The sequence below is a fragment of the Cuculus canorus genome, chromosome 7, assembly GCF_017976375.1.
Source record: "Cuculus canorus isolate bCucCan1 chromosome 7, bCucCan1.pri, whole genome shotgun sequence".
Lineage (NCBI taxonomy): Eukaryota > Metazoa > Chordata > Aves > Cuculiformes > Cuculidae > Cuculus > Cuculus canorus.
In genome coordinates, this window is record NC_071407.1 from 10,258,041 (window position 1) to 10,275,004 (window position 16,964).

Consider the following 16,964-nt stretch of genomic DNA (forward strand, 5'->3'; position numbering starts at 1 on the left):
CAGCATCCCACACATCCGGGGCTGCACATGTAGCTTTGTCCTGTCCCTTTCTGCTGTGGTGGTGTCTCTTGGCAATGACACATGCTGTTTCTCTAAAGGCTGCAGTGCCACAGTAAGGCTTTGTTTTTCTTATAAACAGCAACAGAGATGGAAAGTTTAAGATGCTCATTCAATAACCCAGTTGAGGAGATTCATTAAGAAACATTTGTTTAAAAAGTTAAAGATATTGAGTTTCTGGCTGTGAGCTTTTTAGTTGAAAATTATGCGAGACTACTTTCACAAAAATATAATTTGCCAAAAAAATCATGGATTGAAATGAATTTTGATAGACTTAGTAGATCTAGGTGCTGATTGGAAACATTAAAGAGGATCTGTGCAATTCATGCATCCTAGTGGATAAAATTCATAGTATGCCAAACAAGGAGTTTTATCATTCAATACATAATATTTGCACCAATAAAAGGGTTTATAGGTGGAAAAGACTCATACAAACTACAATTTAAAATATTTATAACTTGTTCTAAAATTGCCATCAGACTCTTAATCATAAGATGAGAAAGTGACAGTGTAACATCTGTCTCTCTGGAAAACTTCACTGTTGGAGTATTCAGTTTCAATCTATATGGGAGATGTGATTTTATACTATGTATTAGTTATCAAGGAGGTTGTTTTAGCAAATCAAATGTACAGTGAAGCATCAGCACTTGACAACATACATAATACGTGGTCACGAGAAATGCTTTGGCTTCAAATGAGGCTTAAAATAGGCAGTTCTATGAGATACCAGTGTGAGAAGGGTCAAATAGGTATATCAACATTTCACTACCAAGTATTCCCATATTTGAATGGTTAAAGCTCCACTGAAAGTAGAAGGAAAGTTACAGCTTTGGGAAGTCTGCAAGGACAGTAGGGATGCAAAATGGCAAAGGATCACAGGACATCATTTCTCTTTAAAGGCTTAAGCAATGTTTGAGCATAATGAAAAGTAGATTGAATGGTTTACTTTTTCCCTCTCAGATTCTGGCTCGCAGACTGTCATCAAGTACTAGAGACTGTCGGGCTGGCAACACAGCTTTATAGAGAATTAATATGCGTTCCTTATATGGCAAAGTTTGTGATATTTGCCAAAATGAATGACCCTGTGGAATCTAACTTGCGTTGCTTCTGCATGACTGATGACAAAGTGGACAAAACTTTGGAGCAACAGGAGAATTTTGAAGAAGTTGCAAGAAGCAAAGACATTGAGGTATATTTCTCACTGTCTGTTTCCTCCTTGTAAGTGGGCAGTGTGTTTTCCAAGTGGCAACAGTTCCTGCAAAAACCACTCTAAGCCCAGTTAAATAAAGCAAGGCTGTGTCAAAGGATTTCTTGAAAGGAGGCCAAAGAAGGACAAGGTGGGGGGAGCATGAAGGCCTGTCTCCAGATGGATGGCCAAGGCCAGTCTGCAGTGGGTTTTCATGCACTGCTGTTGAGTAGTCCTGCAGAGGGCTGGTCTGTAATTCCTTTTCATTGGCCCCACAGACACCCAGTCATGAGTAGGGCGTCTGTGGTGAATACATAGTCACCAACATGCTGTTTCTTGAAGGAAATCTACACGTTCTTATGCAAGTAGCTCACCGTTTCCCAAACTGCCTACACTCATAATACTTTGCCATAATACACAGTGATTTTCTATTTTGTTGTTGAATTTAATCCAAGTGGGGACTTGTGCTAAATTCAGGAACTGTGATGGGAGAAATTGTGATATACGTATGTGCACAGATCTACTATGAAAAGAGCTTTTATTTACTTTTGTTTATTATTTTGATAGGTTCTGGAAGGAAAACCTATTTACGTTGATTGCTATGGAAATCTGGCCCCTTTGACTAAAGGAGGACAGCAGCTTGTTTTTAATTTTTATGCTTTCAAAGAAAATAGACTGCCATTCTCTATCAAGGTAAATGCAAAACAAGCCAATAATTCTGTTGATATATTCCCTCCTCCTCCCAATTAAAACGGGTTTTTTTCAGCCTGATAGGACTAACTTGCCCCAAGGATGTAAGTGTCATTGTTTAATATGTGAATAACATGGCAAGGGTGCTTTGCATGAAGCCACAAAAGAGCTGCTGGGACCAGAATACCCGTGGTATGGACTCGCAGCCCTTTATTAAAACCATATCTCAAGTTAGACCTCCAGAATGCTACCAGGAGATCGCCGTTTCCCAGGGACTAACTAAATGATGTGCATTAAAAACCATACTGTACAGCAGAACAGGCTTCAAGAAGGTGTGCAGAACTGTTCATCTCTGAATTGTAAGGACGTTCACTTTCCTTAGCTTATCACAGCTGCCATGCAAAAAGATGTTTGTAAGCATTTTGATGAGTACAAGTGCAAAACATGGCAGAAAAAAAAAATAAAGGTGAGCAGAAAATGTCTCTCAATAATCTCAGAGTACAAAACTGTCTGGTTGGACTCACTCAACATCTTGTCTTGTGTGGATTTACCATCAGAGAGCTTCTGGCTAATCTAATTCTTCCATGGTAACACCTTTTCTCCTTCAGCACCTCAGTCTGAGCTGCAGCTCAGTGATGTTGATCTTTACCCATTAGTTAGCTTTTGGGGGAAGGAAAGTCTGAGCTGCTATCCAGAAACCTCCCCTGGGTTTCTGAATTACTACATATTACTATGCTGTACTAAAATTTCTTTTCTAGGTTAGAGACACCAGCCAGGAACCTTGTGGTAGATTATCATTTTTGAAAGAACCAAAGACTACAAAAGGACTGCCACAAACAGCTGTTTGCAACTTGAATATCACTCTGCCAGCACACAAAAAGGTACTTGCTAGGGTTGGTTTGGTTTCATTTTTGCTCCTGTAGTTCTTGTCTTTTTTTTTCCTGCTAGTGATGATGAAACCCTGTGAAATGCCAGTAATGAGAATGCTTTGGAATATCATAAAGGCTTTTTAAATTTACGTTGTATTAGTTTCCCGTATGTAGATGCTTTTAAAGTCTCTTGTTACTGTGGTGTCAAGTTCCTATAATTTTTATGGTTCTGTTTACAGCTCATGCTTCAGCCTGCAAGTCATAGGTTTATGCTTTCAGTAACGTCACGTGTTGATTTGAGTTGGATGTAAGGTTTTTTTTTCGTGTTCACATTCTGGATTTGCTTTGCCTTATAAATCAGCTTGCATTTTGTGCTCCCAATTTGGTCCTTTTCATATCCTGATACTCTTTTCCCTGCTGTCCATTATACTATTCCTTGTCTCTGCAATGCATCTTGGGACCAAAAGGAAACAGAGTCAGATCAAGATGATGAGGTAATATAAACACTGTCTTCTGTTTTTATTTCCTTCAGATTTAGTGAAGAAAAGTAATATGTTGTAGCAAAAACCCCAAACAACTATTTTTAACCATGGCATTGAAATTATACCTACAGAGTAATCATATCTTCAACAACAGATAATCTGTTTTAAAATGTAGAAAAAAATCAATTTTATATTATGAAATTAAATCAAGCATTCAATAATAGCAGTTTAAAATTCAACTGAGTTTCTTCTGAAAAAGAATATAATTATAAAATTCAGACCACATCCATTTTTTTTCAACACCAGGAAGAATTTAGTTGATAAAGAAGTATTGCTGAGGCCATAATAGTGCCCTGTAATATTTTACTCCTGAAAATAAACTGGATTATTCTGAAAAAGCAAAACAGCCAAGAGTAATTCCTACATATTGTGTACAAATCCGTTTTCAAGCAAACCTTAGATTTTTGCAGCTCAGAAGTCCACTGTTTGCCAGAAACTGCAATGTTTGATTGTCAAGAAATTGAGAGAGTTTGACTTATGAGAAGTAGCAGTAATGAGATCACCTTATAAAGGAAACTACATAGATGTCTCTCTTTTACTTAGTAGCAAAGTTTTCTTCTCTTCCTGGTGGCAAATAAATAGCAGTAGCCTCCTGCTGATTAAAACAATAATTAAAAAAAACAAAACAAAACACTCCTTACATGTTAAAAAATAATAACAGCAACCACATCACAGGATTTGCTCCCAGTGAGCTATTATATGACTGTAACAATAGTTTTCTTTCTAAACAAACCATATTTTTAGCCACGTAATCAAATGTGCTGATCTCTGAAGGATTTTATTATTTAGGACATCACACTAGCCGCTATGCCACTGAATTTAGCAACTTATGATGCAATTTATCAGTTAACAGTAGTAGTCTGCTTTCTAATCTGCATCTTTGCATTTTGTGCCTATTAAAAAAATCCCTTCCCATGCCTTTTTTTGTCCTTAATGTATTCACTTTAAAGCCAGCGTACATTGTGGTGTATGTGCTTTCAGGACAAATTAAGTTGGGGAGAAATATTTGATTGGTGCAAGTTGTACTCTTGTGAATGTTTTATGTCTGTATCTGTAGTCTTTTGTGTTGATTTCCGGTTTCTAGCCAAATGTGGTGTACTTTACAGGGAATGGATAATATCACACCCTTCCTGGTAGTGTGAAATTTTTTAAGTGATAATGAGATAATATACTATTGAGATGTATTGGGCAGGATCACGAGCAACATTTGTTATCTAAACTTTTCCCCCTCATAAGCAGAGATGTTGTAAGCTGGAATGAACCTATGGGGTCACCTCTTAGGGTTGCAGTCCCTTCCCTGCTTGCTGTAGAAGGGTAATCATTCACAGCAGGTTTCTGCCTCTTCCAGTAGCCACACTCCTTACTCCACAGTGTCTGACACTCATTACATGGCAGATGGGAACGGAGAATGACTCTGTCCATTCCCTGCCTGCTTGCCCAAATTTAGCTTCAGCACGCGTTCCTGAAGCTGAACAGAAACAACCGTTCACCCTTATGGAAACATGTACCACAAAATGTGGTATATCATCCTGAGGTTTGATGATTGTGCTGTTCAAAAGGGGGACAGTGATACTAAAGGCACTAAACAGTATTATATTTTGTTGCAGACTGAGAAAGCCGACCGGCGCCAGAACTTTGTCTCCCTTGCTTTACGTAAGCGCTACAGCTATCTGACTGAGCCTGGAATGAGTGAGTTGATCTTACCAAAGTACTAAACCATACATACATGAATTTTCATAAGAAGAGACATTTTTTCTATAAACGTTGTATTTTGTGTCATTTTGGAAAAAAAAAAAAAGAAAAAACCCACCTATCTAAATCAAAATTTTTGGATGGTCTGCGAACTCTTGTGTTGTGGGAGCTTGAAGAATCCTGACTGGCACATGACATGTATTAGTTGAGTAAAAATAGAATAATTTTTTAAAATGCCATGTAGCTCCAGAGAAATGGGATTGCAAAGTGCTTTCAAAAACAGTCTGATCATCTTCTCTTTGAAAGATTAGAGAGAGCTGCTGTAGAAGGGCATAATATGCAAAAGTTCAGCAAGGCTGGAGAATGCAATTCGGATAAGCGCTTAAATGTTTAGATACTTAGCCAAAATGGACTCTCTCATATTTTATGTTTTCCCTCTTCTTTCTCCTCTTCCTTTTTTTCCTCCATTCCCTGCAGATGCTTTTTATTCCCTGGCACCTCACATTGCTTCCTCTTAAACTTGTGTTGCCCTTGACCAGACCTGTAGCATTCCTTTCCTTCCTCGTTAAATACAATAATGTATTTGGCTTAGCTTTTCTTCCCTCACATCTCTTGTCTGAGGTTGACTGCTATTTATCCCCATTCCTGGGCTTTTTCTTGCCTTTTTTGTCCCTCATGACTTCTCAGTTGCTACCCTGCACCAGACCCTTTGATATAATTCCATAAAATCCATAGACAAACTTCATCGGGTCTTGGGAGCTCCCACTGGATGGCTGCTGTTTAATTATCCTAAAAGATCTGTGGCTTCTTTGGATCAGATGTGCTCCAGAATATGTTACACTTCTCAGGCCTGGAAGAAGACTTCTAGCATATAACATCTGAAGAAGCTATCAGATCTGCTGAAACATCTTGATGGACTGTTAAGGTATTGTCAAAGGCTTAATGGGAACTGAGAGAGAGGGAAAAGAAAGTTGCTTGAAAGGAGTTTGATGACTGTGTATGTTGCTTACAATTAGCTTTTCAGGCCTCATTGGGGAAAAAAAGTATTCACCAAAGGTCCGTTAAGCCTAATTTGCAAAAATTAGAGGAAAAAAACCAAACCCACTTGAGTTGTACTTAAAAAGAAAAGTTTGCTAACAGAGTAAAGTCCCTGACCATTCTTTAACTCTCCCGTCCCTTTTAGTGATGGTTACAATTTAGGGCTGTGAGCTACCCAAAGAGGGTATGAAAAGTTAATGTGTTTGCCAGGGAAGATTGTAGATAGTGGTTTGGCCATCAGCCTGAGCACTTGTAGGGGTTCACTCAGTGCTTTCAATTACCAGCTGCAAGCAAGGAAGTGTTGTTTGGTGGACAGAAGGTAATAACTAACATCTGTTTTAGGATAAAATCTTGGCTATAGAGTGATGGAAACTGCTAAGGCCAGGGTGTCCAGCAGCCAAAAAAGGGCTGTTATATAAAACCACTCTTTAGTATATTATCCCACTCTAAAGTCCTGCCTGGTTGTGGGGATTTCTTTGCTATTTCAAAATAGTAAAATTACCAGTTCCCTGCTGTTTGAAATATGTCATAGCTGAACACACTGGTAAATTACGCAGTTTCCTTTGTACCAGTTCTTTTTCTCAACTGCAATAAGGAGCACAGAAAAAGCATCCTAAACATGTCTTGAATCCATGATTTAACAGAAGAAAGAGCAGCTAAGAGGGGAGTGTCGTTGGCTGCCTCACGTGCCAGTTGTGATAAACTGGCTCATCACGGCTCAGTGGGGTCCCTCTAAAGACAGTTCCAAACACAAACTACTGAACAAGTTGTTTTGCTGTTAGTTCTTTTCAGAATGATTTTTGGGTTTGTTTCATGGGTATGGGACTGTATGAACTTTTGGTAAATGTTAACAGCTGCTGCTAATTAATCTTCATAATAAAGTGTAGCTTATTCAATGAAGTACACTATGTTTTCTTCTTTTTGGGGAAAAAAAAAGAAGTATCATTGCACTTACAAGTAAAATTGCAAGGAAAAACGGATGTTTCTTGACAGAGGCTGTGCCAGTCAGGCCTAATATTCAAGCTCTCTTCAACCTTAATGTTCTCATATCGCAATATCACCAGCCATCCATATTGCCTTCTGGGCTACAATTGGCTTCTCTAGGACCAGCATATTTGTCCTTGCAGGATATGGACCTGTGGTATACTAAATATTCACTATTTTATAACAGTGTGTGTGCTTTAAGTTTAACAATTTAGTATTCGCCTTGTTAAGCTTTTTGCCCTGTAAGATACTGTCTGTCTATAAGACAGATCAAGCAGGTTTGACAAATTATTAGTGTAACTTCAGAGGAAAATGTGTTGAAATAAGTTGTTTGGAAATTTTAGCTCCGTTTCTAACTCCAAAGTTAAAGAAAAAATAAAAAGCCCTCTAAGTTACTTTCAATGACGACTCTCTGAATGTTATTGCTGTATCAGGTTATATATGCTGTAATGGGATTCCCAGAAATACTGTCTTCTGGCATGAGTACCTCCTGTGATGCAAAATGTGTTTGATGATGATTTTGTTCAAAATGCCTATGAATAACCTGAGTGTTCTGGGGGATGATAACAGTTAACAGGCTTGTCCTTGCCAGGAAGTTTCTGCATAATATATTGTGCTTTGACTGCTTTTCTAACATTACCTTTTGAGAAATGTAAAGTTGAACAGGTCTGTCTTTGAGCTGATACAAGAAATCTCCTCAAAAGGTACCAAGACACTACATCTTGTAGAAAAAGTGTACTCTTCTTTTAATGACTTCTTGTGAATTTATTTTGTAAGGTTTATATATTTGTGCATAATACAGCATACAACTGTATTAATCTGTGTGCTCGTTTTGACATGGTATATTGTGCATGAATAAAAACTGATTCAGTTGCTTTGCTTGCTCACGTTTATCATATATCATACTTTCCATATTTCATGTATGACATATGCTTCTTAAAATCATTTCATGTAAAGTTTTACTTTAGTTTTTACCAAACGAAAGGAATATCGCATGAGAAACAGATGCAAAATTTCCTTTTTTTAATTTTTTTTATATTTTTTTTTTAAATTGACTCAGAAAAGCTCTTGCTCTTATTGGCTTTGTGAGTGTGAAGCATATCCGAATTGTGCATGGGAGATAGAGATTTGAATTTATTCCAGTTGCTTCACAGTTTGCACATCAATTGCCTGTCACTTAAAGGAATTTTGGGTTCTGCATGAAACAGTTCTGAGTGGTTTAGAAAACAACCTTTAGCTATATAATGTCATTTTACACAAGTTTATACTTTGTATAGGTTCAATGTCTGAACAGAACAACAGAAATAATTAAAAGTATAATTCTAATAGTTGTGCAAAGCAGAGACATACCTAAACAGGCAAAATAGAACTGATACAAACATTTCAGAAATTGCACATCAGAAAGTCAATAGGAAGTAAGAGAAGAAATTTTGATGTGGTTTTATTTTTACCTTATGGATTCCTTCTTCGTGTTTTCTGTTCTTCATTGTTTGCAGATTTGGTTGCTATGTGCTTTCTGTCTTTCATATCACGTTGCTTTTTGGTTTGGACCAGACATCAATATATGGCTCATTCCTATTTTTTTCTTTCCTTTTTATATCTTCTTTTGCCTCCTTCATCCTAACCCATGCAAACAATTGTACTTGCTTTTTGTAATATTACAACGTTTACTGACCAATTTTCTTCTCTGGTCTCTCTGTTTTTCAATCATTTTTGTTGATTTTATGTTTGATTTTAATTTAACAATTTAAGAAACAGTTGAACGGAGTGCAGGAGCAACAAGATCCCTACCAGCTACTTACTCATACAAGCCATTCTTTTCGGCACGGCCCTATCAGTCTTGGACAACAGCTCCAATTACAGTGCCTGGGCAAACTAAATCAGGCTTCACTTCCTTATCAAGCTCTTCCTCTAACACTCCTACAGCTTCCCCATTAAAATCAATATGGTCTGTTTCTTCTGCTTCTCCAATCAAATCCACATTAGGAGCTTCTACCACATCTTCAGTTAAATCTGTTAGTGATGTAGCATCTCCGATTAGATCATTTCGGACAATCTCTTCACCAATAAAAACTGTGGTATCACAACCTCCATACAGTATGCAGGTTACTTCAGGCTCTTTCGTCAGAGCTCCTGCAGTCACAGAAGCTGCTAGTCTAAAAGGGCTGGCATCTACTACCACATTCCCCTCTCGGACATCTCCAGTGACTACAGCAGGGTCTCTCTTGGAGAGATCATCCATAACCATGACGCCTCCAGCATCCCCCAAATCCAACATTAACATGTACTCTTCGACTTTGCCACTTAAATCAGTTATCACATCAGCATCTTCACTTTTGTCGTCCCCTCTAAAGTCAGTAGTGTCACCTGCTAAGTCAGCAGTTGATGCGGTTTCATCCTCTAAAGTCATGATGGCCTCGTCTCTCTCGTCGCCAGCGAAACATGTAGCTGGGCACACAGATGTACCATTGCTTAATGGATCTGTGTCACCTCTGAAATACCCATCTTCTGCCAACTTAATAAACGGATCCAAAGCTGCGGCTGTTTTTCAAGACAAGATTGCTGCAGCTGCACATTCTGCAAGTTGTGCTGCTAATGCAGTTGCTGACACGGCTGAGAGAGCGTTTTCAACAGCTACAACAATGTCATTTTCTCCACTCAGGTCATTTGTGTCTTCAGCACCATCAGCTTTCCAGTCAATAAGAACTCCTCCTGCGGGTGCTTTGTACACAGCCCTTGGGTCAATATCTGCAACTACCTCATCAGTAACTTCATCAACAATAACAGTGCCGGTATATTCTGTAGTCAATGTTTTGTCTGAACCAGCATTAAAGAAGCTCCCAGAGTCATCTTCACTTACAAAATCAGCTGCTGCATTACTGTCACCTATTAAAACATTGACTACAGAGGCACGCACACAGCCTCCCTTTAATCGAACTTCATCTCCAATAAAATCATCCTTGTTTTTAGCACCCTCTGCTCTCAAATTGTCCTCACCATCTTCTTTATCCTCCAGTCAGGAGATACTGAAAGATGTTGCTGAAATGAAAGAGGATCTAATAAGAATGACTGCAATATTGCAGACAGATGTCACAGAGGACAAAGCGTTCCAACCCGAGATACCAAAAGAGGGTAGAATTGATGATGAAGAGCCCTTTAAAATTGTTGAGAAAGTGAAAGAGGACTTAGTAAAAGTTAGTGAGATTCTGAAAAAAGATGTGTGTTTAGAAGGTAAAGGGTCGGCTAAAGTATCCAAAAGTGATCAAGGACACCTGTCTGAGGATGACTGGGTAGAGTTCAGTACAGACGAGATTGATGAAGCGAGACAGCAAGCTTTGACAAGCCCTCCTATATCTGTTCCAGAGAAGGTCCAAATTAAAACTAAAACCATGTCGGAAAAGGATTATAACTTGTCAAAAGTTATTGATTACTTAGCAAATGATATTGGTAGCAGTTCATTAACAAACATAAAGTACAAGTTTGAAGAGGGGAAAAAAGAAGGTGAAGAGAGACAAAAACGCATTTTAAAACCAGCTATTGCTTTGCAGGAACATAAACTTAAAATGCCTCCAGCCTCCATGAGGCCTTCAACATCAGAAAAGGAGTTATGTAAAATTGCAGATTCCTTTTTTGGAACAGATACTATTTTAGAGTCTCCAGATGACTTTTCTCAACACGATCAAGATAAAAGTCCCTTATCTGACAGTGGCTTTGAAACAAGGAGTGAAAAGACACCTTCTGCCCCACAAAGTGCTGAAAGCACAGGGCCAAAACCACTTTTCCATGATGTACCCATCCCTCCTGTCATTACAGAAACAAGAACTGAAGTAGTTCATGTTATCCGTAGCTATGAACCATCATCTGAAGAAATTCCAGAGCAGAAAGCAGAGGAGCTACCAGCCTCAAAACCTGCTCCTGCGTTTATGGAGCTGGAGCAAAAACCTGCTGGATCTATTAAAGAGAAGGTTAAAGCTTTTCAAATGAAAGCCAGCAGCAGCGAAGAAGATGACCACAAGTGTGTCCTTAGTAAAGGTGTCCGAGTAAAAGAAGAAACTCATATCACTACGACGACTAGGATGGTTTATCATAAACCCCCGTGCACTGAAAGCACATCTGAAAGAATTGAGGAAACGATGTCTGTACATGACATAATGAAAGCCTTTCAGTCCGGACGTGACCCTTCCAAAGAACTGGCAGGTCTGTTTGAACATAAATCATCAGTAACATCCGATGTTAGCAAGTCTGCTGAAACTTCACCACAACATGCAGAGAAGGACAGCAAAATGAAACCCAAACTGGAGCGAATAATAGAGGTCCATATTGAAAAAGGTAATCAGGCTGAACCTACTGAAGTCATTATTAGAGAAACAAAAAAGCATCCAGAAAAAGAAATGTATGTATATCAGAAAGACTTACCTCGGGGAGATAATAACTTAAAAGAGTTGGAAAAACATGATGCTTTTCCTTGTTCAGACGAACAAGGTCAGCAAGAAGAAGAAGAGCTCACAGCCGAAGAGTCACTTCCTTCTTATCTGGAATCCTCTAGAGTAAACACTCCTGTGTCCCAGGAAGAAGACAGTCGCCCTAGTTCTGCTCAACTCATGTCTGATGACTCTTACAAAACACTGAAGCTTTTGAGTCAGCACTCAATAGAATACCATGATGATGAGTTGTCAGAACTAAGAGGGGAGTCTTACAGGTTTGCTGAGAAAATGCTTCTTTCAGAAAAGCTAGATGTGTCTCATTCTGATACTGAGGAGTCAGTTACTGACCATGCTCTACCCCTTAGTGCAGAGTTACAGGGGTCTGATAAACGATGCAGAGAAAAAGTAGCTACTGCCCCCAGAAAAGAGATTCTCTCCAAAATCTATAAAGATGTGTCTGAAAATGGTGTAGGTAAAATGTCTAAAGATGATCATTATGATAAAGTGACAGTGTTACACTACACTGGAGATGTTAGTAGTCCAAAACATGCCATGTGGATGCGCTTTACTGAGGACAGATTAGACAGAGGTAGAGAAAAGTTGATATATGAAGACAGGGTGGACAGGACTGTTAAAGAGGCAGAAGAAAAACTGACTGAAGTGTCACAGTTCTTTCGGGATAAAACAGAGAAGTTGAATGATGAGCTACAGTCTCCGGAGAAAAAGCAGCATAAAAAAAATGGCAAAGAAATACATTCTAGCCAGAGCTCTGCCAGCAGCAGCCCTGAGAAAGTCCTGCTTTCTGAATTGCCATCATCCGGTGACGAATGGAGTAAAGTGAAGCAGTACACACATGATGGGAAATGTTTTCCCAAGGTGGATGAAAGAAAAGCGTCCAGTTTGCCCAGCAGTCCTGAAAAAAGGATATTTGTACAACCTGCAGAGGAGTCTAAACAAACTATGGAACACAAAGGAAGTGCTCAGCAGACTGGAGCACCTGAGGCTTCACAGACTGGATTTCAGCTGAAGCAATCGAAGCTCAGTTCCATTAGGCTTAAATTTGAACAAAGTATAAGTCCAAGGAGTAAGGACGTAACTCAAGAAGAAAAAAAGCTGGATGGTCAGTCCAAAATTCCAGTGAAGAAAGTACAAGAAAGTAAGTTACCAGTGTATCAATTTTATTCCAGAGAGAAACACGCAAAGCAAGTGGAGCTCATTGATGGGAGTACCGCTTTACAGAAAGAGGTGAAAATACAGGAAGATTTTGTTCCAGGTAAAGGGAAAACTACCGAAGACTTTCGCACCCCAGACACGCAAAAACAAAGAGCTGAGATGAGTAAAGGCGTGCCAGAATACTTCTCAGAACCTCAGGCAAAAGACCTGGTGTATGGCTCAGACTCAACAATGAAGGGACATTGGGACAAAAAAATCTATAGGACGTGGGAAAGTCCTGGAACTTCCAATCATAAAACACAAAAAGAAAAACTTTCACATGTGCTGGTTCCAGATACAGTAAAAGAAAACCACGTTGATCATGCTGAATCTAAAACTGACAAAAAAAGTGAATTTATCACTGTGACAGAGCACAAGCTGGCAGCAAATGGAATTCATTCAGAAGAAGTGAAGGAACTGACTGTAAAATCTCCCTCAAAAAGAGTTTTATACAGAGAATTTGTTGTCAGGGAGGGGGAGCAAAATGGTGAAGTGGCTGATAAAATATCCAAAAAGAAAGAAGAAATTTCTGTGTCCCATATTCCAGTCAGAATTGTTGAAGAGAAGAGAACCATGCTTGATGGCGTCTATGAACTTTCATCTAAAGTATCCCAATCAGCTGTGATTAAGGAGAAAGTTGAGAGGCAGATTGATTATGTGGAAGATGAAAAAACAAAACGTTCGGAAATAAGAAAAGTTACCAGGCAGCAAAGCTCGATAGGTTTAAGTCCTTCCGTTGAGGAAACAGAGCTATCCCCTAGCAAATCACCAGACTCTTTAGAATGTAGTCCAGGAAAGGAATTTCCTTCAAGTGAGTTAGTTGACGCTGATGCCAGTGATTATCTGGATAAAGTTGCACCACTAGTAAGCACTGAGGGAGTAAAAGAAATTAAGACCTTACCTGTTTATGTCAGTTTTGTTCAAGTAGGAAAGCAATATGAGAAAGAGGTGCAACAAGGAAGCATTAAAAAAATTGTCAGTCAGGAGAGCAAGACAGTACAAGAGACGAGGGGGACATTTTACACAGGTAGACAGCAAAAACAACTTCCTTCTCCACAAGGCAGTCCAGAAGATGACACACTAGAACAAGTGTCCTTTATAGATAGCTCTGGTAAAAGCCCTTTAACACCAGAAACACCGAGTTCAGAGGAAGTGAGTTACGAGTTTACATCTAAAACACCCGACTCACTAATAGGTTATATCCCAGGCAAGCCCAGTCCTATACCTGAGGTATCTGAGGAATCAGAGGAGGAAGCAGAGGCTAAGTCAACATCTGTAAAACAGGCAGAAGTTGAGGAACCGCAGATTGACAAAGCATTAATTAATCATATAAATAAGGACTCTAACAAAAGACCCAAAGGTAACAGAGTTGCCTACATTGAGTTCCCTCCTCCTCCACCACTGGATGCGGATCAAGGCGAGTCAGAAAAGAAGCCTCATTATTCCACTGAGAGTGAAATGGAGATGACAGAAGTGAACTTGCAAGATGAACACGAAAAATGCCAACTGGCTGAACCCGTCATAAGAGTACAGCCGCCGTCTCCTGTGCCCCCAGGAGCAGATGTCAGCGACTCCAGTGATGATGAATCTCTTTATCAACCTGTTCCACTTAAAAAGTATACATTCAAACTGAAAGAACTGGAAGATGACCAGAAGGAAACCTTGAAACACAGAACCCCTGAAAAGATTGAGAAACAGAAAGAGTTAGGACATACCACTTCTGGGAAACCTAATGAGATTGACATTGGGCTTGATTCACCCCAGAATGATGTAGTGCAAAATGGGAATAACAATGACCAGTCTGTCACAGAGTGTTCCATAGCAACCACTGCAGAATTCTCCCATGATACTGATGCAACAGAGATTGACTCTCTTGACGGTTATGATTTGCAAGATGAAGATGATGGTTTAACTGAGAGTGATTCTAAACTTGCAGGTCCAGCAGTTGAACCCAAAAAGGATGTATGGACTACAGAAGGCATTCTAAAGCAGACTGATCGCTCCTTTAGCCAGAGTAAGCTTGAAGTCATTGAGGAGGAAGGCAAGGTAGGCCCTGAAGAAGACAGGGCACCTTCAAAGGGTCCAGCTTCTGAAAAAGCCGGAGATAAGAGTGAACAGAAGTCAGGGGCACAGTTTTTCACTTTGGAAGGCAGACACCCTGACAGGACTGTATTTCCTGATTCGTATTTCAGTTACAAAGTAGATGAAGAATTTGCAACACCTTTCAAAACAGTGGCCACCAAGAGTCTAGATTTTGATCCGTGGTCTAGTAACCGAGGTGACGATGAAGTATTTGAGACTAAATCAAGGGATGATGAGGCTAAACCATTTGGTCTGGCAGTGGAAGACAGATCTCAAGCAACAACACCTGATACAACTCCAGCCAGAACTCCAACAGATGAAAGTACGCCAACTAGCGAGCCCAACCCCTTCCCATTTCATGAAGGGAAGATGTTTGAGATGACTCGCAGTGGTGCAATTGACATGAGCAAGAGGGATTTTGTTGAAGAAAGACTCCAATTTTTTCAGATTGGTGAGCATACTTCTGAAGGGAAGTCAGGGGACAAGGGGGAAGGGGATAAAAGTACAGTCACTGCCATCACACAGCCACAGGCAGGGGACAGCACTGTAGAAACAAACCTAGAGAGACCAGTAGAAACAACAGCAGTTGAACATAAGCCCATCATCCAGGCCAGTGGAGATTGCATGGAACAAACACTTGGTAGTAACTCACTGGAAAAATCATCGGCAGCAGTAAACGCTTCTAAAGTTGATCCCAAATTGCGCACACCAATTAAAATGGGAATTTCTGCTTCCACCATGACTCTGAAGAAAGATGGCCCTGGCGAAGTGACAGATAAGATAGAAGCTGTGATGCCAAGTGGTCAGGGATTAGACAATGAAACTGTAGCAGTGATTGCAAGTTCAGCTTCTAGCCAGACAAGCTGTAGGCAAGCAGAAAACACTGATTTTCCAAAAGATAATTTTAATAACAACAACAATTTGGATTCATCTGCTGTCCCTACAGATGATATTACCTGTAATGTAGAGCTGAAAGAACATTTGGAACCAAAATGTTCTCTCCAGAAAGCTAATCAAGCGAAAAGCACTTCAGGAAAAGGTACAGGGACAACACAAGGACACAGAGTAAGAGATAAGCCAAACCCACACGGCGAGCAGCAAAAGTCAACAGAGTTGATAGGGGCTAGAGGAAAATCAAAGCTTCCTGTAAAGGCCAGCTCAGTAAAAGAAGTCTTTTCACACAATAATCTCCAAGGCAACACAGGGAGTAAAGTGAGAGGGGCTAGTAAGCCTGACAAAGCAAAGCAAAGTAATTCTTCTCCCTGTCTAGAAGCAAGGTCTAGGATTCCTGTAAAAAGTACACATACAAGTAACATAGCTAGAAGAACTCCAGCCCTGCCAAAACAAGAGCAGGTAGAGAAAGAAAAACCAAAACAGAAACAGCCTCCTTCTAAATTACCAGTAAAGGTAAGATCTACCTCCGTCACCATGACAACAGTCAAAGTAAGGAAAAATCAGCTTAGGGAGGTATGTAAACATTCTATTGAATATTTTAAGGGAATTAGTGGTGAGACATTAAAGCTTGTGGATCGTCTGTCTGATGAAGAGAAAAAGATGCAGTCAGAGGTCTCTGATGATGAAGAAGACAGTACATCAAGGAACACATCCTTATCAGAAGCTACTCAAGTTTACCAGCCTTCCATTACATCGAAGTCTGCTAGAGACATGAGAACAGAGGCAGCATCTATAAAATCAAAGATTGAAAAGGCCGACAGTGAGAGGAGGAGGAGTAAGAGGACTGGTGAGAATGAAGGCAGTCAGGTTTCTGGAGCTCTCATGGCTCACCTCGTGGAGATCAAGCCTAGTTTGTAAAACTTTCAACTTGTTGATCCTAGTGCATGAACTGTTGTGATTGCCTGTGGAGTGACTTAACTGTAGTTTTCATTCTGTCATTGCCATCTGTATGTGCTGTCTTATACTCTTCTTTCTTCCTCTAAACGAATCCTGTACTGTAGAAAGCTAGTGAAGCATGCCAAAGACATTGATGTAACTCAAAAATTGATGTAATTCAGAAATTGAAAGATTTCTTTTGTGACAGCAAATTTATTCTGTCAAAGTAGAGAAAATAGATGTTAATGTGGTTTTGGTGTTTTCCACCAGTAATTGAACAACTTGTGTACAGTCTTTACAGCTAGCTTGTCAGCATGTTTGATTCCATTACACCACATCATGTAGTTTGACATTTGGC

General features: G+C 39.7%; 1 protein-coding gene across 8 annotated transcripts in view; it reads left to right on the forward strand.

Annotated features, from left to right (window-relative positions):
* ANK3 (ankyrin 3) overlaps positions 1-16,964 on the forward strand; it is a 368,949-nt gene that overhangs the window by 325,630 nt on the left and 26,355 nt on the right. For all 8 annotated transcript variants that reach the window (XM_054071749.1, XM_054071756.1, XM_054071755.1 and 5 more), the window contains 6 exons: positions 1,018-1,246; positions 1,811-1,936; positions 2,692-2,814; positions 3,270-3,296; positions 4,952-5,033; positions 8,811-16,517. In XM_054071749.1, coding sequence (XP_053927724.1) covers positions 1,018-1,246; positions 1,811-1,936; positions 2,692-2,814; positions 3,270-3,296; positions 4,952-5,033; positions 8,811-16,517 — 8,294 coding nt within the window. The remainder of the gene's footprint in view (positions 1-1,017; positions 1,247-1,810; positions 1,937-2,691; positions 2,815-3,269; positions 3,297-4,951; positions 5,034-8,810; positions 16,518-16,964) is intronic.